The sequence below is a fragment of the Chrysemys picta genome, chromosome 1 (genome assembly GCF_011386835.1).
Source record: "Chrysemys picta bellii isolate R12L10 chromosome 1, ASM1138683v2, whole genome shotgun sequence".
NCBI lineage: Eukaryota > Metazoa > Chordata > Testudines > Emydidae > Chrysemys > Chrysemys picta.
In genome coordinates this window covers 207,465,605-207,490,564 of record NC_088791.1, presented here as the reverse complement: position 1 = coordinate 207,490,564, position 24,960 = coordinate 207,465,605, and the positions used below count along the sequence as shown (strand labels likewise).

At 43.0% G+C, this 24,960-nt stretch overlaps 1 protein-coding gene across 24 annotated transcripts in view; it reads right to left on the bottom strand.

Moving 5' to 3' along the window:
- Window positions 1-24,960, bottom strand: part of DMD (dystrophin) — a 2,010,563-nt gene that overhangs the window by 1,223,985 nt on the left and 761,618 nt on the right. For all 24 annotated transcript variants that reach the window (XM_065590838.1, XM_065590858.1, XM_065590878.1 and 21 more), the window contains 2 exons: window positions 20,021-20,200; window positions 10,707-10,882 (listed from right to left, as the gene is read on the bottom strand). In XM_065590838.1, the coding sequence (XP_065446910.1) occupies window positions 10,707-10,882; window positions 20,021-20,200 (356 nt within the window). The remainder of the gene's footprint in view (window positions 1-10,706; window positions 10,883-20,020; window positions 20,201-24,960) is intronic.

The window sequence follows — 24,960 nt, the reverse complement described above, 5'->3', positions numbered from 1 at the left end:
GACCTTTCCTTGGCGGGTTCATCTAGTGGTACTTGGCAGTACCCCTTGGTTAAGTCTAAGGTAGAGATGAATTGGGCATGTCCCAATTTCTCCAATAGCTCACCTGTGCATGGCATTGGATAGTTGTCAGGACGAGTTACAGCATTTAGCTTACGGTAGTCCAAGCAAAAGCATATTTCCCCATCTGGTTTGGGAACTAGAACCACTGGAGATGCCCATGCACTCTTAGAGGGGCGTATTATACCCATCTGTAGCATGTCCTGGATCTCCCTGTTTATAGCAGTTTGGGCATGAGGTGACTCCTGGTAGGGTGGGGTTCTAATTGGGTGAGCATTACCTGTGTCAATGGAGTGGTATGCCCGTTCGGTCCGTCCTGGGGTAGCTGAGAACATTGGTGTAAAGCTAGTGCACAGCTCCTTGATCTGCTGCCGCTGCAGACGTCCAAGGGTCGCGGAGAGGTTCACCTCTTCCACGCCACCATTACTTTTTCCTTCATAGTAGACACCTTCAGGCCACTCCGCGTTATCTGTTTCCTGGGCTGTAAACTGGGAAACCTTTAATTCTCTGGAATAAAAGGGCTTAAGAGAATTAACATGGTATACCTTAGGCTTTATGTTGGAGGTGGGGGAGGCTATGAGATAGTTAACAGCTCCTAGGCGCTCCCGGACTGTGAATGGTCCTTCCCACGATGCTTCCATTTTATGGGCCTGGAAAGCCTTTAAGACCATGACTTGGTCTCCTACTTTGAAGGACCGTTCTCTGGAATGTTTATCATACAAGGCCTTTTGCTCTTCCTGAGCATCCTTTAGGTTTTCTTTAGCAAGAGCTAAAGAGTGTCGGAGGGTGCTCTGTAGGTTGCTTACAAAGTCTAGAATGTTAGTTCCTGGGGAAGGCATAAACCCCTCCCATTGCTGCTTCACCAACTGTAATGGCCCCTTAACCTCGCGGCCATACACATGTTCAAATGGTGAAAACCCTAAACTGGGATGTGGTACAGCCCTGTAGGCAAAAAGCAACTGCTGCAACACTAGGTCCCAATCATTGGAGTGTTCATTTACGAATTTACGTATCATGGTCCCCGAAGTTCCATTAAACCTCTCCACCAGGCCATTGGTTTGATGGTGGTAAGGGGTAGCAACAAAGTGATTCACCCCATGAGCTTCCCACAGGTTTTTCATGGTCCCTGCCAGGAAATTAGTTCCCGAATCTGTAAGGATGTTGGAGGGCCAACCTTCCCTGGCGAAAATGTCTGCTAATAACTGGCACACACTTTTAGCCCTGATGTTGCTTAAGGGTACTGCTTCCGGCCATCGGGTAGCAAAATCCATGAAAGTCAGTATGTACTGCTTTCCTCTGGGTGTCTTCTTTGGGAAAGGATCCAGAATATCTACAGCTACTCGCTGAAATGGGACCTCAATTATGGGTAGTGGCTGGAGAGGGGCTTTGACCTGGTCTTGGGGCTTTCCCACTCATTGGCACATTTCTCAAGACCGGACATAATTAGTGACGTCCTTGCCCATTCCCTCCCAGTAGAAGGACTTCCCCAACCGGTCTTTGGTTCTGTTCACCCCAGAATGGCCACTGGGATGATCATGGGATAAGCTCAAGAGCTTTATCCGATACTTAGTGGGAACTACCAACTGTCTTTGAGGATGCCAGTCCTCCTGGTGCCCACCAGAAAGAGTCTCCTTGTATAAAAGTCCTTGTTCTACAACAAACCGGGATCAGTTAGAAGAGCTGAGAGGTGGTGGGGTGCTCCGTGCCACCGCCCAAGCTTTCTGAATGCTGTCATCTGCTTCCTACTCAGCCTGGAACTGTTCCCTTGATGCTGGAGACATCAGTTCCTCCTTGGACTGTGGACTTGGGCTTGGTCCCTCTGGAAGCGATGCAGGTGCTGGGGCTGTTTCCGTTGACTGTGAACCGCTGTCCGCTGGTGCACTATGTTGTATTTCAGGCTCTGGCTGAGCCTCTTGGGTAGGGTTATCTGCTGCTTCTGCCAGTTCAGGCTCGCTGGTGCCCCTTGGCGTTGGAGTTGTAGACGGGTTTGCAAACGCTGTACTCAGTGCTGGCAATGGTTCTGGCGCTGGTTGTGTTGCCAGTTCTGGCACTGGTTGTGTTGCCAGTTCCGGTTCTGGGACTGGCTTTGGCTGGGTCTCTGGGATTGGATCCACTACGGCTGTTGCAGTCGTTGGCAGGGGATCCGGTTCCACCACCTTTGTCTGGGTCTCTGGTAACACAGACGGGGCCCTGGTGGACGGCTCAGGAACAGGGATGGGGGTGCAAGCCTGCTTAGCCTGGCTGCGGGTGACTATTCCCACCCTCTTGGCTAACTTCACATGGGTGGCCAAGTCTTCCCCCAGCAGCATGGGGTTGGGATAATTGTCATAGACTGAAAAAGTCCACATTCCTGACCAGCCCTTGTACTGAACATGCAACTTGGCTGTAGGCAAGGTTACAGACTGTGACATGAAGGGTTGAATGGTCACTGGAGCCTCCAGGTTGATGAGTTTGGGGTCCACTAGGGATTGGTGGATAGTTGACACTTGTGCCCCAGTGTCCCTCCAAGCGATAACCTTCTTTCCGCCCACTCTCAAGGTTTCCCTTCGCTCCGAGGATATGAGAGAGGCATCTGGGCCTGGGGATCTTTGGTGTGAGTGTGGTGTAATGAACTGTAATCGGTTGGGGTTCTTGGGGCAGTGGCCCTTTATATGTCCCAGTTCATTGCATTTAAAACATTGCCCTGCTAAGGTATCACCGGGGCGCTGTTGGTTGGTGGAGACTGGTGTGGTGGGGTGAGAAGGCGTCTGGGGTTTCCCTTGGAATGTGGGTGGGGCCTTGGGTTGTCCCCGGTGGTAAGGTTTTGTTTCGGGTTGCCCCTTCTGATATTCACTCCAACTGCTACTAGTTTTTTTCTTTTCTGCCACCTCCACCCATTTGGCTCCAATCTCCCGCTCCTCGGTTACAGTTTTGGGTTTCCCATCTAGGATGTACCTTCCTATTTCCTCAGGAACACCCTCTAAAAACTGCTCCATTTTTACTAGGAAAACCAGATCTTCCAGAGATTTAACATTTGCTCCTGATACCCAGGCATCACAATTTTTGTCAATGTGGTAGGCATGTTGGGTAAATGACATGTCTGGTTTCCAGCTTAGGGCTCTGAACCGCTGACGGGCATGCTCGGGTGTTAGCCCCATTCTGATTCTGGCCTTGTTTTTAAAAAGTTCAGAACTGTTCATGTGTTCCTTAGGCATTTCAACCGCCACCTCTGCTAAGGGTTCACTGAGCTGCGGCCTCAGCTCTACCATGTACTGGTCTGTAGTGATGCTGTACCCAAGGCAGGCCCTTTCAAAATTTTCTAAGAAGGCCTCAGTATCATCGCCTGCCTTGTAGGTGGGGAATTTTCTGGGATGGGAAGTGGTACCTGGAGAGGGGTTGCTAGGATTGGCTGGTTTATCCGGCCTAGCCCTTGCTAATTCCAGTTCATGCTTCATCTCTTTTTCTCTCAGCTCCATAACTCTCTTGTGGGCCTCCTCTTTGGCTTTCTCTTCTCTTTCTCTCTGCTCCCTCTCTTTTTCTTTCAGCTCCATAGCTCTCTTGTGGGCCTCCTCTTTGGCTTTCTCTTCTCTTTCATGGGCCTCCTCTTTGGCTTTCTTTTCAGCTTCTTGCTTGAGTTTTTTTAATTGAAGCAATCTCTGATGGTTTTTTTTTTTCATTTTCTTCTACTTCTAGTCTGGCCAGTTCTATTTTGTTAGCTACTTCTTTGGTGGTCATTTTCCTGTTTTCTTGTGCTGGGCCACACCCCTCTGCAGTTGACTGAAACTGGGATGCACTCAGCTCAGGCTGCTGCTGAGGTAACAGAGACTTTCTAACTAGCTATCCCCGAGAGGTAGAAAGAAAAAAAACAATTTAACTTGTAAATTCCTCTTACCAGCTGTTTGCTCACTGATTGAACCCTTCTCTTAACAAAGACCCTTGTTAAAAAAAACTTAACACCTCTGCTTTCAGGCAAGGAGAGATAAGATATGCATCTACCTTCAGCTCTGCTTTCCAAGCAGCTAGAAAGGAGAAAAAAAATCTTACTGGCTTTTGGTTTAAAATGTTCCCACCGCTCTGCCACCATGTCAAGGCTGCTTCCCCACTTTGAACTTTAGGGTGCTTACCCTTCCCTTTATAATTATGACAACTTTTTTATAGCATAATGGATAGAGCACTGGACTGGGATTCAGGAGATCTGGGTTCAATTCCCAACTTTTCCAGTGTCCTGCTGCCACTCTGTCACATTCCAGTTGCCCCATATAGGGATAATGATACTGACCTCCTTTGTAAAGTGGTGTCAGAACAGTGCATATTAAAGCTAGATATTATTATCACCACCAGTATCTCCAGCAGGGAAACAGGTGGGCAGCCAACTCCACCACAATTCACAAATGCAGTATTCATGGAGAAGCCAAGCTTCCCATTCTTCCTCCTTGAAACAGAGGCACTCAACTCATCTACAAGGAGAGCCTGAGCTGCAGCTTCATGATTTTTTTTTTTAAAGAAACCTTCTACTCTTTTAAAAACAATATAAATTAAAAAAAAATTGAAAGGAACCCTAGAGCACAATCCTCTCTACTCTTTCACCAATGCAGGTTGATTCTTCATTTTAAATATACTGTTTTTGTTGTTTGTTTTTTGCAACCAACAATATTTTATAAAGTTTTAGAAGAGTAGAAGAGAGGCTGAGTCGGCTGGTAAGTACTACTCCCAAGAACACGCCACCTAAGGAAACGGAACATGATTGTATGGCAAATGGAGGAGAGTAACACAATATGGTTATGCACCTTCAGAAATTTCAAATAAGCACTCAGTGTCTGGCTGCTTTTTTCAGCCCAACACAAACCTCTAGCTCTTGAAGACTCTTTTCTAGCTCTTTCTTTTAATAAATGACCCCCTGTGAAAATTTGGCGAACATATATAGAATGGTATAAAGGAGATAGATCAAGAACATTTGTCGGTTCCCCGGCTCATGGCATAAGAACAAAGGGGACAGTCAATGAAATGAAAAGGTGGCAAATTGCAGATTTTCATTGCAGAATTCATTGCCACAGGAAATCAAAGGGACTGGACATTTTAGCAAGATTAAATTAGAGATTGAACATTTATATGGATAAGGAATATCCGGTCATCATCCACTTGATTTTTTGGAAGGAATATTAAATCTCATGTTTCAGGGTTTAAGCCAGTCGAACTATTAAAGACCAGAGTAAGACCTAATAGGGGAAGAGGAGGAGCAGAATAGCCCACACCTGTCTACTACAGGGCTCTTATAACTTCTTCTGAAGCATCTGGTATTAACCATACGTGGCCCAGGGAGCTGAAAAAGGTCTGATGCACGCTGCTGGGGGGGAAGGCCAAACTAAGGTGCCAAAATGTCAGAGTCTGCAATTGGGGACCCAGATAAGAGCTATTTCTCCCTGCTGCAGTTCACGTGTGTGTGTGGGTGGCTACTCCTAAGAAAAATACACACAAAGAAATGAGATGTGTTTCCTGTGGTCACTGATCATCCTCTACCCCAAAGGTGAATCTAAGAGAATAGCTGTTTGACCAAAGATATCAGGGAGTATGGAAGCAGGTAGCAGGCCACCAGTCCTTCCCCACCAGAAGACAATACAAGGTAGGTTTGGATGGAAATGGAGCCTGGTCCTCAATCAGTTCAGATATTTTGGATAAGCATCCAACCTTTTGAGGCTTCTCTTCCCTATTATTAGATTTATATGCAGTTTCAGTTCAGTATGCTGAAGCCATATAACAGCACACTTTACCATTTACTATAGCTGGTCTGTATAAGAGTGTACAGTGTGCTTTTACACTCTATTAGCAATGAAGTTTGCATGCTTTTTATTTTATTTCCTACGTAGGCACAGGTTAGACTTCACTGCAACCAGGAATTCAACAGCAAAAATCCTACTGACTTCAGTGGGGCCAGGATTTCACCAAACAATCAATAATGCTGATCAGGAGGATTTCACCAAACAATCAATAATGCTGATCAGGATACACTGTGGGATTTTGGTGGGAAACAATCTTGATTATCTTTTGACATAACAAAAGAGTAACCATTGTTCTTTCTGTCTGAAACTCATTTCCCTGACTGTCTTCTCAACTTTTTCTCCAAAGCTGCTTCCTGATTGGTTCTCCTCCTCTGGCACACTCTTGTGTAGGGTTACCATACGTCCGGATTTTCCCGGACATGTCCGGCTTTTGGGGGCTCAAATCCCCGTCCGGGGGGAAATCCCCAAAAGCCGGGCATGTCCGGGAAAATCGGGAGGGAGGGAGGGAGGGCTCGGCCGGGGCCTCTTTGGCCGGGGTCGCAGTGCCGGGCCGGGAACAGGGGGCGCGGTGCCGGGAGCCGGTCCGGGCCCGCGGGGCCGGGCCGCTGGGGGGTGCGCCGGGCCGGGCTGCTGGGGGGTGCGCCGGGCCGGGCCGCTGGGGGGTCCGCGGGGCCGCGGGGGTGCGCCGGGCCGCGGAGCCGGTCCGGGAGCCGGTCCGGGGCCGCGGGGGTGCGCCGGGCCGGGAGCCGCGGGGGTGCGCCGGTCCGGGGGGCCGGTCCGGGAGCCGGTCCGGGGCCGCGGGGCCGGGGGGTGCGCGGGGCCGGGGGGGTGCGCCGGTCCGGGGTCGCGGAGCCGCGGGGGTGCGCTGAGCCGGGGGGCCGGTCCGGGGTCGTGGGGCCGGGGGGTGCGCCGGGCCGCGGGGGTGCGCCGGGCCACGGGGGTGCGCCGGGCCGGGGTCGCGGAGCCGCGGGGGTGCGCCGGGCCGCGGAGCCGCGCTGAGCCGGGGGGCCGGTCCGGGGTCGTGGGGCCGCGGGGGTGCGCCGGGCCGCGGGGGTGCGCCGGGCCACGGAGCCGCGGGGGTGCGCCGGGCCAGGGGGCCGGTCCGGGAACCGGTCCGGGGTCGCGGGGCCGGGGGGTGCGCCGGGCCGCCGGGGGCCGGCAGTGCTGGGCGGGCCGGGGGTGGTCGGCCGGGGCCGGCACCCCAGGGCCCGAGCCGACCCAGGCTGGAGCCGCCGGGGGGGCCAGCCTGGGCCGCACCTCCTCCCCCCCATCCCCCCCCCTTACCTGCTTCAGGCTTCCCGCGAATTAAATGTTCGCGGGAAGCAGGGGAGAGGGCGGAGACCTTGGGGAGGGGGCGGAGTTGGGGAGGGGGCATGGGCGGGGCTGGGGCCCCGTGGAGTGTCCTCCATTTGGAGGCACAAAATATGGTAACCCTACTCTTGTGGAGTATAAAGGAAGGAAGGGAAGAGGGTCTGTTAGTGGCAGTGCTACTAGAAATGCCAGAGGACAACCTTCGCCCACATGGTAACCCAACCACAGGCCACCAACCTCTCTGTACATCAGTTGGCTAGTTCTAAGTCTCCTATGCATCAACCACAGGTCCTTGTCAAACAGGTAATCCACTAAAAGGCCTTTAGTGCACAGTTATGCTGAATGAGCGCCCACATAATATTTGTCCAGGGACTATGTAGCAATAACTACCATTCATAAAAATATACCTAGAAACCAATGTAGAAAAAAGTTTGAAAACAGTGTAGATCACGTTAAAGATATTAAAATAATGAATACTAGATTTCCTGTTTTCACTCCTCCATACCTCAATAATATTTTCTACCATTAATTATCAAGAGAGACAATACCAATGCATGGTTAATAAACATGGACTCTGTCTCAGCAGGAGCAAAGTGCTTTAGTTTTGAGTTGACACAAACGTAACAGATCATTATTAAAAAATCATCTATTTACTAATGGAAAAGACATAGGCCCCAGGTATGTATGAGAAACCACAGTACATTTATTCTGAAATGCATTCATTCTATCTTATCTAAAATTATGTTAGGGTGTGATTTGAGATGAGAGATACAGAATATCTCCAGGATTGTATATTAGACTCCTATATATTCCTTTTTTAAAAACAAAACAAAAAACACACAGAACAGAATTTCTCAAATTTGTTTTTCAAAGGTTCAACTGTAGTGATATGGTTAAGAGGGCAACATACAGACAACTCCCCTCCCACCCTCAACAACAACAACAACAACAAAAACCAAAAAAAAAACCCCAATCCTGGTTTATTACTGTCAAAATACATCAATAAACTACATTGTTTATTGTAGAACTGGCAACATGCCTGCAAGTTATCAGTTTGTCAGTTCATAATTTGATAACATTTCCTGTTTTCTTTATAAATATTAATAATTTTAATATGTATCCCTGCCAGCTTCAATACTTTAGCTAGTTTAAGAGGCCATCGTTGACGAGCAGTAGTCACCTTTATAATTCTCAGTTGGTGTAATAATAGATGCTTCCACACATAAACAGTTGCTATAATCCAGCTAACATTTAACAATTGAACAATTATCTGCTCTGGGATAATTTCCCCAAACACTGACTTCAGCTATGTAGTCTGCATGTCCCAATCAATTCAACTCTCACTATTAGAGATCAAGAGAATGCTAATAGGAAAGAAAAATATGGACCAATACGGTGTACTTAATGGCTTGCAACCTTGCTTCATAGCTATAAATTAGTAAAGAGGTCCAGATAACCTTGGAGATCTGCAATATTTATGATGGGAAAGTATCCCTTGGTAACTGGTGCTCTGTTTAGTCCAACTGATGTTCTCTGTAAGAACAGAAGTCCTCTTACTTCACACTGAGATTGAGAACTCCTTAACCATTTAGTTTGGGGAAAAAACAGACAGACAGAAAGGGAAAGGTCCAAGACACCCGCCCCCCCAAAAATAAAGGCAATTTTTAAAAAGTCTTTTTTTTCTCAATTTCAGAATTAAAATAATTCCAGTATTTCCTGGGATTCTCATATGTCTGTACAGTATCTAACACAATGGGGCCTCTGTGCTGATTAAGATGTTTGGTCACTACTAAACTAATTATAATAATAATAATGAGCACATGAAAATAAAGTCTTCAAATGGTTCAGAGAGCAGATGCAATAGCTTTGAAATTCAGTAAATAGTGCCCTTTTCAGCACTGCTCATTTGATTTTAACAAGTTAGGATCCATTATTAAACTAAACCAGTGGTTCTCAAACTGTGGGTTGCGACCCCATTTTAATGGGGTTGTCAGGGCTGGCTTAGACTTGCTGGGGCCCGGTGCCAAAGCTCAAGCCCCAGGGCTTCAGCCCTGGGTGGCAGATTTCAGGTTGCAGGCCCCCTGCCTGGGGCTGAAGACTTTGGGCTTCAGCTTTGGTTCCCCAGGCCTGAGGAGGTAGGGCTTTGGCTCCCCTCCTCCCCCAGGGTGGCGGGACTTGGATCAGCTCAGGCTTTGGTCCCCGCTCCTGGGGCCCTGTAGTATTTTTTGTTGTCAGAAGGGGGTCGTGGTGCAATGAAGTTTGAGAACCCCTGAACTAAACTAAGGCATCTCATCTATCACCATTCCATTTGTCATTTCATAGATATTTAGGACCCATGAAAAGAACAACTTTCAAATATCTTCAGAAGATACTAGATGACAAAGTACAGGAAAGTTTTTCTCTAATTAACCTTGCTTTTGCATGTATGTATTAGGACACAATGGTTTCAATATAACAAGACAGATCACAAATATTTAGATATATTTTATCTTCATAAAAATGTATTTTAATATTTCAGTGAAGGAATCTGATAGTACTGAAAAACATTTTGCAAAAGAAGGAACAGAATAAACATTCTCTTCAAGAATGAACATTAATGTGACTGCAACAATGGTACCTTTTTATTCAGCTGATAAATCTATCTTCAAGTTTTGTATATCTGAGCACCATTAGATAGGCTTGCAACCTAGTGGACTTAGAGTATCTGGACAGTCTCTGAATTTCCTGCAGGATTCAGAATTATACCTGCTTATCTTTGTGACAAAAATAAGTTTTAGGTTTGCAGAGCACACACAGTATAAGAGTGTTAAGTCTATTCCTTCACTTTCATCATCTACACAATTGTTAACACAAAGCCTGATCCAATGCCAAATGAAGTAATTGGGAACTTTTCCACTGATTTCAATGAGTGTTGGATAAGTTCCCTTAGTTCCAACTGAAGGGCCCAAACTTGCCCTTAGTTACACCTAGGATACACAGGACAAACCCTAAAGACAATGAGATTGCATAGGTGCGACTGAGGGCAACGTCTTGCCTTGTAGACCTGTATTACTAACAATGATGCACAAGCCAGAAAGAATAAAACCTGATTTTCAGATTCCACGCAGAGTTTGCAGGACTAGAACGTGGAATGTTTTTTGTTTCTTTATTTTTAAAACTAAAGGATTTTCTCAAAGTTTTTAGCCACAGTTGATGTGGAATGCCACAATGCCATTTCTAAGGACTCTTTTCAGAACAGAACAACACTAAGTATAGAAAATGTCATGCTTGTACTACAAATTATCACCTGTGGTGGTTCTTTGACTTAACAAAATAATATTACTTTAATATTAGCATAATACCTATTAAATATTCAGTACTATATCATAGTAATTTATTGGAACCACTTGTACAAACTACTCCATAATCAGCCTGATAAAAACAAAGGTACTAATTAATTACAATATTACTGGCATACTGAATTTTTTTTCCACAGAAACCCCCTGCCCCAAATTATGCAAACATTCAAATGACAATACTTAATCTTTGTAGTCTTATCCAAACTTTATCACTGATCTTCCCCAACCCTTTAGTACTTCTCACCTCTTCCTAATTTCTGAATCCACTAGGATCTGCCTCTTCTTGTGTGGTGGAGGTGGTGGGAGTTCTTCTTTAGCATGCTTAACCAGGATTTGTTCTCTGGTGGTCACCATAGTTACAGTTTCCATTACAGTTGTCTGTGTTAGTGATGTTTGAGCGGCGGTGACAGCCTGTGAAATCTGTGAGACGTATTGAAACAGAGGTCACACATTGCTTGAAAGACTTCAATAAAGACTGTTTGGAGTGCCAATAGGAAATAATGAGAAACTGCTCCTGTCTGATCCCGGGTTGACCTTCAGAACAAAACAACACTGTATTGAACTCAAACCAAATTGTTTTATCTGACTCATGCTATGCGAAGAAGACATCTAGGAAAGTCAATATCAAAATCAGAAGGAATCCTAAGTAGAATGTATTTATTGATGCTTTATAAATCATGTCAAATGAACAAAGGAGAAAAAGCTAAAGCCTGTTTCATGAGAAAAACTACAGAAATATATCATCATATTTCTGTAGTTTTTCTCATGAAACAGGCTTTTTTCTATTTTTTTCTATTTCTTCATTTTAAATATATATTTCTTGAGAACTGACCAGGGGTATCTTTATTTGACTTTGATAAGATTTACTGCCTGTCGTTCTTATTTTATTTTACTGCTTATCATCATTTTCAAATTGATATTTAATTCATGACAATTAAAACATATTTGTGGCAAAGAGCCATTAACTAATTTACAAGAAATCTTAGCTTGGAAATATTTACTGTGATGTGAGTAAATATATGACTGAATATGTTTCCATAATTAAAATCTAAGATTAATGGGATCATAAGTCCCACTAATATTTACAAATACAAAACTGCATATTGATCTATTGAATATGGTTTCTTTGGCCAATATATTCCAGTGCTGCACAGGTCTGAAATACAGCTACATGCAAACAAGTTAGTTTAGAAATACATGCTGCCCACTTCAGCTGGATAGGTAATGCAGAGATACTTAAGGTCACTGATAGGTCTTCCTATCAGTGACTTCAGCAGGAGTTTTGTGTGTTTATATAGTTTTGGAATGATTAAGCTCTTGATATTTGGACCCATTCTTGTAATAATTGGGTCTACAAATTTACCCTAATGGTAAGCTCAACTGTGAAAAATAAGTGTAAGTTCTAAAATGTCACAGTAACCTATAATAACAAAGGTTGATGGGAAAAGGAGGCGCGCGCGCACACACACACACACACAAATAGAGATAGAAAGACTGAATTAGTTCCAACAAAAAAAGATTTACTGATATAATTCAAGGACTGTGTTAAGATTACACCTCGTAAGAACAGTGAGAGACCGGAAATCAATGACCCAGAATTGGTGTGTCAGAAATTAGGCCTAATTGATGGATAAAATAATAAGGGGAACCTTAAACTAAGAGACTTTGGGGAGAAAAACTGGTGACTGAGCAAGCTTCACCATTATGGTTGCCACTCCCACGGTTTCCTGGGACACCTCACCTTCTTCATCCTAATCCTGAGAATGTCCTGACCAGACCGGGCCTGATGACATCACCCCCTTCACTGGCTGCGGCTGAATCCCACCACCACCAGGGAAGTAAGACTGTTGCCGTGCCCCACTCATGTGTCCTTTTCCTTCCCCACCTTATTTCTTTTCTTTTTTCTCCCTCTCCTTTTGCCTTCTGTCTAATCATAATCTGGTTTAGATGGCCAAAATGATATATTTTGCAACACTGCTGTAAGCCTGTGACCAGAAAAGTAGCTAAAAGCGTTGTCCTAAACAACATGATGCTGGTACAAGTTTGCCAGGTCTCAGGCTGGCTGATAAGACTGTGCTGGGCCCTGTGTTTCTCTAGAGGTGATTTTGCAAATGAAAGTCAATGCCAGAGACAGAAGCTGCATTTTCTACCTTTGCTGTTCTTGTCTCTCCCCTTGTGTGCGCATTTGTCCTAGGCCAGGTCTACAATACAGACTTATATTGGTATGACTGTGTTGCTCAGGGGAGTGAAAAATCCAACCCCCTGGGCAGCTTAGTTATACCGACCTAATCCCCACTGTCCGCCCCATGTAGACAATGCTATGACGACGGGAGAGCTTGTCCCACCCACACAGTTACCACCTCTAGAACAATGCTTCAGCTCCAGTGCAGCTGTGCCGATGTCATGTTGTACATGAAGACAAGCCCTTGTATCGTTTTCTAGCAAATGGGATCAGATTTTAACAGCAGCCACAGCAGCTCCACCCCATCTCAACTAACAACGTCTCCTTTCCCCAAAAGGGTAGTCATTCCCCACCTAAGAGACTGCCAGACAGGGATTTTTCTCTCTTTCTTTCTTCCTAAAGACTCTCTCCAGCTAAAAGGAAAGGGAACAGCAAGGGATGCTGTTAAAATGAAAGACTTTCTTAATACTTCACATTTCCAATGCTTTAGCTGTTTTCTATATCTTTAATAAAAGCTGAAAAGGAATTTTAATGCTGTGATTGCCATGGCACTAAGCAGGCTGAGCTCTCTGTATACCAAACCCCAAATACTGTTTCATATTGGACAGTTTGTGGGTCACATTAACACCATTGACTCTTTGGGCCCATATATTCCATCTAAATTAATATCACTTCATGCCATTATACAGCTTCTCATTGAAGCAGGGAAATGTGCTGCCCGGTCCCTCAATCAAGCAAAGAAGGCACTTTTCTTCCTTGTTCCTGCTAGCTGATTTGTCAGGGAGTTGGCTTTCTTCTAGTTCCAGCTTCAGATGGTTCAAGAAGCTGGAGCAGAATATAAAAATAAGGTCTGGCAAGATGGCCAAAGCACAATTGGTGCATGAAGATCTAGGGTTTTAAGCCATGTTCATCAGCTTGGTATCTATCTGTGTTCTCCTATTCCTAGGGGCAGGGATCTATGTCTCAATCTCCCAAAAGTTATGATGCTATATAAATGTATAGTAATTTGTTATATATTGCACAAAACTCCCTGAAGATCCCAATTAAAGAGGAGTATGTTCCTAACCCAATTATTGGCATATTGGTGTTCCCATCAGTTATAGAGATATGGCATATCAGACTCTCTCTTTCCTTTGCCCCACCCCACTGTCTTTCCCTGTGGAGGGAATAGAGTAATAAGGAAGGGGCCATACACTTGTTACCAGTCAGCCTCTTTTTATAAAATAGTATTAGTAAAAACAAGCAGTATTCCTGCCCAAACTGCCTAATCTCCCACCTCCAATGAGGAAGTGGGAAAATTCTGCTGTTATTTATCCAATCTATGGGGGGAGGAGGGGAAAGAAAGGGGAATTCCATTCCATTTGTGAATCTGGTAATCTGTTTTACTTACTGTATATAATTTAGCACAAGTATGACAACTGCAAGGGGACTACATGCCTTTAACCTCCAGCAACCCCAACCTAAATGTATTTTTTTTCTGTTAACTAATAGTTAACATATTTTTACATAAGAACATAAAAATGGCCATACTGAATCAGACCAATGGTCCATCTAGCCTAGTATCTTTGCTTCCAACAGTGGCCGATGCCAGATGCTTCAAACGGAATGAACAGAACAGGGCAATCATTCAGTAATCCATCCCTGTTGTCTAGTCCCTGCATCTGGCAATCAGAGGCTTTTAGTTACAAGGGTCAAAATTCTGTGGTCTTTACTCAAGCGAGTGCCAAGAATTTGGCACAGATTGCAGCAGAGACCTTTTAGCTGTATTTGAGTGTGGTATATTTATTGGAATTGGTGGTATATTGGCACTATCACCTGGCAAATATCTGTGCTGAACAACTACTATGAAGTATATGTTTAACACAAGCCTTTTATTTTACTTATTAAATTGCTTCCAAAGTATATAATATATATTTTTAAATTGCATCTCTCTTGGGCTCCTAGGTTACATGCCATGGCTTTAGTGTGCTCAAATATGACACAGTAGATCACAGCAATGATAAAGCAGCAAGTTAAAATGAAATACTGCCTTATCAAAACTAACACTTTTTTTTAAATGAACTTGCACAGCTCTGAAATAAATAAATTCAGATCAAATCTGTGCTATCTCGGGTTTTATAAAGTTTGCAGATGAAAAGATGAGAGGATCACGTGTTATTTTAAGGCTGTAATTTGAAAGCACCCAAAATCATTGTTTAGTCATGTTCATTTGGGACCGTACCCTGCCATCACTCTACACGCAACACAATTACTAAACTCGGTGAAAGTTTTACCCCAAAATTGATATCAGGATGTTTCTGACAACTTAAGGCCATATCCTGTCATAGTTGCACTCGTAGATCAATTGCAGGACACAGCTTACAGTGAACAAAATGTAAGACAGAGAAGAAAGCATAACTGTATTCTACTAAATATTTTCCCAGCCTGTAACCAACTGTACAGTAGTAACAGTTTCAGCTGCTGGTTGGAAACTGCTTTAAACAAAGCACGCAGTATAATTACCATATGTTCACAAATGTCAAATCACAATGCATAAAATGCTATGGGGTGTGATGATTTACATCGTCAAACAGTGAAAAGTATTTATGTGCTTAACCAACAAAAACAGAGGTGAAACGTGCTTCGAAAGAAAACTGAACTATTAATTTGGAGCTCATAATTGTCTAATTACTGAGATGGTGGGGGGTTAGGGAAGCTGGAACTATATCTAGAACCATTTTGATGCCAGTGTTGAAGTTCAGAAAGATTAGATAGATACATTTCTATATTACTATTCTTAATCAGATAAGAACGTTCAGTAACTCTACTTATATACCAACAAATGACTCTTATATTCTTCCCCAGAGGGATAACTGTTATGTCATCACTGAAGTGGTTTGCTCCATGACTAATTCAAGGGTGTCCCAAACAAATGCTGCACAGCTTCTTCATCTTTCTAAACCCCCAAAGTACAGATGTCAGACTGAGAAGAGGAATTATGGCTTGGACTTTTAACCCATTGTTACACAGTCAGAGCTGTGTGGAAGAGTTGGACGACACATTACAGAAAGAAGTGTTCAAAACCAAACCCACTCTACCAGAATAGTATCTGTGGGCCTATCTTAAAAATGTATGCAAAGTAAAGGTGCACCTTCTTTTTGAATAGGAAAATATCAAATCCCCACTTCATTCTTATGGAAGCATACACTATGTGTGCGTGCATGCGAGTACAAGTGTAATATTTTGGGACTTTAGTACCATGTTTGTTTTTGTATTGTAGAACAACTTTAATGCTACTATTTCGCTATGGTATACTTATAACCTCCCTTCACTGTTGGAGCTGTAATTTCGTCTCTAACCAAAAGCATGAATATGTTTAAGGAATGGTTGGGAGGACAGGTTTTTGTTTGTTGTTTTTTTTCTTCAAATTTAAAAAAAAATGGCTGAGGGGAAGTAGCTTAAGTAGTGTCACTAATTTAGGCAGAGCTACAGCAAAAATAGCTGAAGTTTGAAACTTGTGTGATTATAGCCCTCAGTGAAGACTATTGTCCTTGATTAGTTTGAAAAACAGTTTTGAAAGTTATAAATATTTGAAAATGGCTACTGAGCAAGTACAATATATTTCTCATGAAGGCCCCAATCCTGCAGGCTAATCCATGGGGCAAGACCAATCGGAGTTAATAGGGCTCTGTGCAGGTGCAAGGATCTGTCCATATGAATACCTTGCTTTATCACAGCCTATGACTATACAAGAAATACAGTGCACTTGCACGTATAATCTAGTTAAATATTCATTTTTCAGAACTTCTTTATTGACTTTATAACTTCTGAGCCAATCGTCTTCAAATGTGACTTGTTTTGCTCTCACTGAGACTCAAAAAAATAAAGCAATGTCAAGACGACAGTTCTGAAACTTTAAAATCGACAAATTGAGTTTGTCTTAAAGCTAAGTTGAAAAACCTGCATATTTAGAATGACAGCAGGCTTTAAGGTCTGAGTCTATTTAAAAGTGAAATTTGTCCCATGACTTGCTGATTTTAAATGCGCCAAACTTTGAAACACACAAACTGATTTTCTTCAAACCTGACTTCATGTTTAACTATATTGTTATCGATCATGTGGTATCCATAAATGACGCATATATTGAAGATAATTAGTCACACTTATCCTGAATTGGGAAGAGCTTCATCAAAATCTGAGCCCGATCACTCCTTAAGCAATTTTCAGCTCTTCACATGCACTCTTCCTGCCAGGGCTGGCTCTACCATTTTTGCCACTCCAAGCAAAAAAAAAAAAGCCTTGTAGGCTCTAAAGTTTTACATTATTTTCTTTTGAATGCAAAAAAATCAAGAATGGATGGAATGCCGCCCCAGGTATGTGCTTCCTCTGCTGGTGCCTGGAGCCGGCCCTGTTTCCTGCTCTATGTCAGCTTCCATATTGTTCCTACAAATGCGTTTGGTGTTTTTCTTTTCTTTGGATGGGGTGGCGGGGGCGGAGGGGGGGGTTGTGTGCTCAAGTTATCCAGACATCATAAGCCTGAGTTTACTCTAGCTCACAGACTTTAGGGGACCACAAGTTGTCTTAGATTCACATGTGAACAGAAAACAATGCATAGGGTGACCAGATATCCCAATTTTATAGGGACAGTCCCGATTTTTGGGTCTTTTTCTTATATAGGCTCCTATTACCCTGCACCCCCATCTCGATTTTTCACACTCGCTGTCTGGTCACCCTAACAATACATTGTACTGTGTTCTCTTGTGAAACATTATGTGACCTTGTAATTAGGCTGCATTAGTACACATACACAGAAGATGGAGGAAGTTTGTAAGTAAGGTTGTGCAGTCAACTTGAACTTTCACGTCACCTGACTTTTGGGTGTCTTACTGTGCATCATTGACTTGAAACTAACTGTTTTTTCCCCTCAATTAATTTATTATTCTGTTACGATGTTAATTTTTATTGAGCACATCTCACACTGTGGCAAGTAGCAAATATATAAAAATTATCATCATTAATCCACTATAAACATAAAGTTTTTTTTCTCCAAAGAAATAAAGTTCTGTTGTAGTCACTATTGAAGTAATTGCATAAAGCTTCAGTCAACAACAGGACACACTTTCTCATTAATTTTCAACATGGAGAAGCCTAACTGAGCTGCCTAACGCCCATCTTGTGATTAAACAGATTACAAACTTTCAGCTAATGGTCCTATTTTCTTTTTTAAGAACATAAACTTTCACCAGTAGTTTTCTTGTTGGCTAAACAGGGAAATGAATTTTACTAAGACGCTACTTGAATTCATCATACCCAGCACTAGATTTGTGTGCACTGCAATGAGTGTGAACACACGGTAATTACACTGTGGGTAAAAGTTACAGACTCAGCAGTCCGAGTCCCATTTGAAAAGTGATTTAGGTACAGAGGCGCTTTTGAAAATTTTATCCTGGGTGCCTTCTTTTAAGAGCAATCAACAGCTACCAGTTGCAGTTGTGGTAGTTGCTGAATGAAGATGACACAAAAATCACGCATCTTTTCTTAATATTTACTTCTTATTGCTTCTGATCCTGCATGCCCTCAGCTCACAGAAATTCCATTGAAGTAAACTGGATTTCCGCATGTTGCAGGCTTGCAAGATCAAGCCCAATTTTTTTCTTGGGGGGGGGGGGGAGGAGGGGGGAGGTATTATCCATTCATGATCTTACAGAATAGATGACTAAATTAAGTCCACCATGTTTTTAATTCCTGTAATCATGGAAGTATCAGTATCATGGAGACAGGAGGGGTGGGGGGATTGGAGGGTTAAGAGAAGAGGAGACCACCACCACCTTTTAAACTAAAAATAATTTTCAAAATGATTGCAGCACACCTTTAAGCTGGGGGGAAATTGGCTGGCTGGACAAATGAAGGGAACAGTGCTTTAAGGAAGGAAGGGAGAGAGGTCAAACTGATGCAAAAGAGGACAAAGGGCCAGCATAGCAACAAAAACTCATTCCTGGGAACCGAATGGGTGGAAGGGTTTAAAAGGGCAGTCTGGTGCGGTGAAGCCCCCTTTTACATGGAGCAGGCTGAGGCAGCACCCACCCTCCCTCCCCTTTAGGTGGTAAAATACCAGATTTAGTCAAGACCTGCTGTGGGCATTTCTCTAGCTCCTTTTTAGGGGGACTGGGAAGGAATTTTTCCAGCAACACCAGATTGGCCTAAATTTCCATTTAGTTGTAGTGAATAGGAGTATTCATGTTAATTGTTAAGTGGCTCTATGGATTGAATTAATTAGTTATGATATTTATTAACGGCAACACCAGAAATGGGCGGGTTGGTGGTAAGCAGCAGTATTATACAGCTATCATGAGAGGGCATGTGGCAAAGAGAAGCTAATCAGATACAGCAGAAATGTGGTCAACACAAGTATAGAAACAAGAGGAAATTAATATATGTATTTGGGCCATACAATATTATTTGAAGGAATCTGACTCCCACTTCTGTATCTCCTTCCTGCCATCCTAGCTGCTGGTATAAGGTATCTTGCTCAGTGCTGGTATATGACAAAGAGATGGATAAGAGGAAATTAGCTGAGGATCAGTCCAGTCAAGACTGAGATGTGGTAGATCAAAGAAAACAACTGGAAAACTTGTGCAAAATTATGTTATCCCTGTCAATCGAAGGTGTTTTCTGCCACTTACCATTTGAGTTCACAATTTTAAAGTGTTAAATCCACACTTGCTTTTCAATGATCACAGAGTAGAAGGGAATAATGTGGCTTTTTTTAAACATCTATACTTGGACAGGAGGTTGCAGTTTCTCTCTCTGATATGGACCTTGCTACTGTGATTCGTGGCATTGCTGATTTTTACAATGTGTTCTACATAGGGCTACCTTAAATCTGTTCATAAATCATCGTGTGGAATGCACAATGATGTATCAAGATACTATGAGTATATGACACTAGTGTGCCATGATCTACATTGACCTTTTGGTTTCCAGGTGGATTTCTAGGTGTTGGCTTTAATTTATAAAGCTCTATGTGGCTTGAAACCTGCATTAGAAAGCATATTTCTCCTTGTGTGCTGCTGCCACAGATTGAACTCAGTGGGGCACCTGACTTGAACCTTCTTAGATTAACAGAGAGGGCTGTTGATGGCAGTGTATTCTCTGTGAGGACCTCTCAAATTTGGAATACTCTTCCCTCCTTGGTCTGAAATCATTTACATGTTCTGACTTTCAGGAAATACCATAAATTATGGTGATATAACTTTGGCCTAAAAAATAAACCCTGACTAAGAAGGCATAGAGTGAAAAGATTTTAAAGAGTCTGATAAATAGCAGCAAATCTACTTCAGACATTTGACTGACAAAGCATTTCACTGTGATCAGCTGATAGAATGGTTATGACAAACCTGCTTAGAAGTGCTCTCCAGCTTCTGCACAAGCCTATCCCAACGCTGGGCAAAGTTTTCCAGCCGACCTTCCAGCTTTTGAGCCACTGCTTTATTCTTTACTGCTGACAGGAGGTCCTGCATGAGTGAGCTCAGCTTACCCATTGTTTGTCTCTTCATTTCTAGATCTCCTTTTAAGATCTGTTAAAAAACAGAAATCATTCAGACAACATGCTGGTAACTCAGGAGAGATCCATATGGAATTGAATATGGATAAGAATAGTTCATATAAATTCCTATTTTCAAGATTCTTGTTATCACAAAGTTGCTGGTAAGACTGACACAGTGGAATGAACACGTTATAGTTTACAAGGCAATAAAACATGACAGATGGTGCAGGTCCAGACATCATAGCATGCCTCAGGTGGTGTTATAAGTCACAAAACCAAAGGCTGTGTGACTTTAACTACCCTAAAAGTGCATCAATGTTAACAAATATAAAAATTAGAAAATAGTATTTTTAAAGTTTTGCTATACTTTGTGTGATATTGATTATTAGAGCTGGCCAGGAAATAATTTCATTTCTGCGGGGGTTAGGGGGCGAAATGAGGTTTTGGAAAACATTTCATCCTGACCCAGGACAAAAAGACAAAACCTTGAATTTTTTCATGGAAGTGAAATACTGCTCTATTTTGTTTCCGACACTCTGAAACATTCCCTTCTGCAGGGATGTTTTAAACAATGTATACTCCTACTGGACTCTCAGGCTCCAATGGAAACTTACCTGAGCTCCAGTAGAAATTTCAACAAAATGTGCCACATTCCCATGGAATCTTTCCATTTCTATGAACTGACATGTTCTGATGGAAAAATGTTCAACTGGAAAATTTCCAGGCATCTATACTCGTTCTATTTCTACTAAACTTTACTCCCTAACAGAGTCACTGCCCACACACCGTACTCACCAGCACCAAATTCTGAAATACTTACTCAGTTACATAGTACCCTATTCCAGGAGTGTTCCCACTGAGTTCAAAAGGACTAATCCTAGTGTAAGCACAAGTAGGGATTTCACAATCTGGCTTCACACATCTTCCTGAAACATATTAGCACTCACTGAAATAGGCCACAATATATAAACACCCAATGGAAAGGAATACCAGTACTTACTAACTTTTATAAAAAGCATCCAATCTGTTATGCCATTCAGAACTCCACAAATACTTAGGTTAGACACATTAAATACCACAGTCTGTATTAACAGCTTTCTCATAAAATCATGAGAGTAGGTGACATGGTACCAGGTCTGAAATAAAGGATAGCCTACACAGGCAGTGACATAGTGTCTTGAATTGTCTGGGAGGCTTTGCCTGACTCTACCCTACTGGTGCACATGAGTAGCAGAAGCTGGACTGTAATCCACCATAAAAACATGGCTCCTGATCATTGCCATTGAAAAGAGAACCAGCACTAACATGTGATAACAACTGGGACCCGATTTGGTAGAGTTTTACCACCCACTTTGCATAGGTGTAAATGGCTACATAGGACACAAGTAGTGAAGAATCAGGGCTCAGGTCTCTATTGGGCACCATTCACAGAAGAATATACTGGCAAGTAAAGGATGCCCCACACACCCAAAATTACTGTATGGCTCAGTGTGACTCAGCATTGTTTTGCAATATCCATGAATTGCTAAGGATTATTTACCACCTGGCCTGTAACCGAACGTAATGAAGTATTTTTTTTGTTTTCACTCTTGCTTATCTAAAAAAAATATCAATGCATTACAATAATGAAGGGCAATTTCAAAAGATGAGTTTTGATTGTATCAAGATTTGACTGAAAACACTAACAAACTGGTAGAGAATGCAATTGAGTACTTCGCAAGACAGTCAAGCTCTCGAAGATTATTGTTTCTGTAGAGTTACATTTTATGTAATTCCATTAGACACACAAGGTGGGTGGTGAGGTAATATATTTTATTGGACCAACTTCTGTGGGTGAGAGAGACAAGCTTTCGAGCTGCACAGAGCTCTTCTTCAGGTCAGAACATGTAGTTGAATGGCTTTCATCAAAAGTGCCTGTAAAATTCTATAACACTTGTTTGCACAATAGTTTCTCCTAACTATCCATCCATTTCAAAAATCTAGAAGCTGGCAGAATGTGTTTGACCACCCCTTAGTTAGAGTTCACAAGGCAGGAAATATTCCTATCAACACAAATGCTATATAGTTCCCTACCTCACACTATAAGGTAGAGAAAACTTCAATATAAACAGATGCACAATTTGTTCTAGGGTAAATATATTATGGATAGAGATGTGTCATTATGTGCACTCAGCCACATTTTTCAGTAGCTTATTTGGAATACACCTATGTTTTGTTAATAATAGATATACAGCAGAAAGCTCCTATATTCAAATTTATCCTTTGTAAAATGGTTTCCTCACCCCCATTATTAATATACTTTCTCCAGCTAGTTATTTAGTTTAGATGTTTTTCTTTGTTAAAATCCAACTGCAACTCCCCTTTTTCTGGTTCAGATAATCAGTGGCTGCTGTAAAACATATTTGTAATTATTTACCTATTGAAAGGACGACTCAGGCAAGAAATCCAGGACTTTGAGATGATTGAGTATTTATGTATGTCTGACTATATAGTTGTCACTGCTTATGAATATTCTTATTAGGCTGAACCCATTTTTAGGGATTCAAATATATTTTAATGGAATACTTATAATAGGGACAAATTATACATTATTATTAATCATAATATCTTCTTATATAACACTGTAGCGAGGCAGTGTGGTCCCGCACCGCCCTGGAGAGGGACAAGCCCCTCAGGACAGCAAAGCGGGCGGAGCCAGTGAGTCCTGCGCCCGACCCCCAGAGGTCACGGCGCAGGACAGAAAGTATAAAAGCCCAACCCCAGAGCTCACTGGAGGAGCAGCCGCCGGAGAGGCCAGATGCCTGTGGCCTAGCTGCCGGTTGTGAGACCCTGGCAACCGGAGACAGACCCAAAGACTGGCCAGACCAACCGATGCCTGATGCTGACCAGAGCCTGGAGGAGCTGTCAAGCCTGCCCCTCGCCAGTTACCCAAAGGAGCTGTCAAGCCTACCCTTCACCTGAGGAGCCCATGGTGCTTGAACCCCCGGAGGACGCCGTCCGGACCCAGGTATCTCTAGAGGGGGAGTTAGGAAGTAGCCTGGGGGCAGCCAACCCTAGTCTGGCTGCAGCACTGTCAGAGCCTATGTCATGTGTTGCGGCCAAGACCCCCACTGACTCAGCAGCAGGCCTCCTGTCGCGTCCCCCCCGTCACCCAACTTGTGGGTGGCAGTCTCCCCTCTCCCAGGCCCCTCCGAGCCGAGAGCCTGGGCTGGTTTACCTGTGTTTGCTCAGCCCCTGCCTGAGGGCCTGAGCCATTGACTCTCTGCTGCCCTGCACTGACCCAAGGCCTGGGCCTGCTAATTATAACTGTTTGCTCAGCCCCTGCCTGAGGGCCTGAGTCCTGGACTCACTATTGCCCACCAACCACGGGCCGGGCGTGAATAACTGTCTGTGTTTGCCTCTCCTGATGCCGTGGCGAGAGACTCCCACGGACAGGCTAATTCCCCATCAACAATTGGAAGGAAGTATTAAGGCAGTGTGGTCCCCCCGGCCCCGGAGAGGGACAAGTCCCAGCCAAACCCCTCTACAAGCACTTTTTATGAGTAGATCACAAAGCACTTTACAAAAGAGGTCAGTGTAATTATCCCCATTTTACAGATGGGAAACTGAGGGTCATTGAGGTGAAGTGACCCAGCAGGCCATTTTAAGAGCTGAGAATAGAACTTTTACATGGCTTCCCAAGTCATAGGCCTGTGCTCTATCCATTAAGCCACCATGTACACAGCACACATCCAACATGGGCTCATGTGCTTTCTACATCACCCACTAGCATGTTAAGGAATGTGAAGCAACTATGCCATTGCACTGGTGTGGCAGTGATGGTCAGCAAGCACTAGGGAAAACAATTAAAATATAAAAAAGTCCGAGTTCTGAGCATAGAGAATAAGACAACTATTTTAAAGATTTGAGTGTAAAAAGAAGTGCTTTAGAGACGGGACAAATAACCAGCTACATTAAAAATAGTCTTAGGAAACACAAGCTCATTGGTAATCTATGTGCAAAGTAGCAATATCTAAGCAGCTTTTCTTACATGACCTTTAAATTAATTGGGTCCCGAAAGAGATTTAATACTAAATGAAGCAAACCTGTATATGTTAATACAGAATGAACCATGTGAAACACACAATTTGCAGGTACTGAAAAAAGGCTGGTACTTGCTATGAGGGGTTTTATTTGAACAGGAATTCTAAAATATATTGCATGTATAAATTATATGAAAAAAGAAACAATTTAGTTGAGTTGGCATAATTGTCAAATATAAAAGATTACTTTGCTTGCCCACCTGGTACGGACAGAGGTGAGTCTGGGGCCTTCTCTGATAGAATCTCATCCCAGAAAACACATACAAAAGAAAGATTACCTGCAGGTAACTGTAGTTCTTTGGGTAGAGTGTGAGAATAGATCCAATTCTTGGGCTATACATACACCCTTGAGTCAGAACCCTTTAGAAAAATAGTCAGAAATAGGGCTGCAAATACACCCTCATAAGGAATGTGAAGTTAGGACTTGTATATAGAGACACTACAAATCATCAGACCTTAATTTTTTTTAATTACTCAGAATCTTTATTTAAGTCTCTGAACACGTGGGGACAGGGAATTTTAGATCCACACTGATGATCATGGTTGACTGGGCAACAAAATGGCAAATGAAATTCAATAATGATAAATGGAAAGTAATGTGCATTGGAAAATATAATCCCAACTGTGCAGCATATAAAATGATGGGGTCTAAATTAGCTGTTACCACTCAAGAAGGAGATCTTGGAGTCATTGTGGATATTTCTCTGAA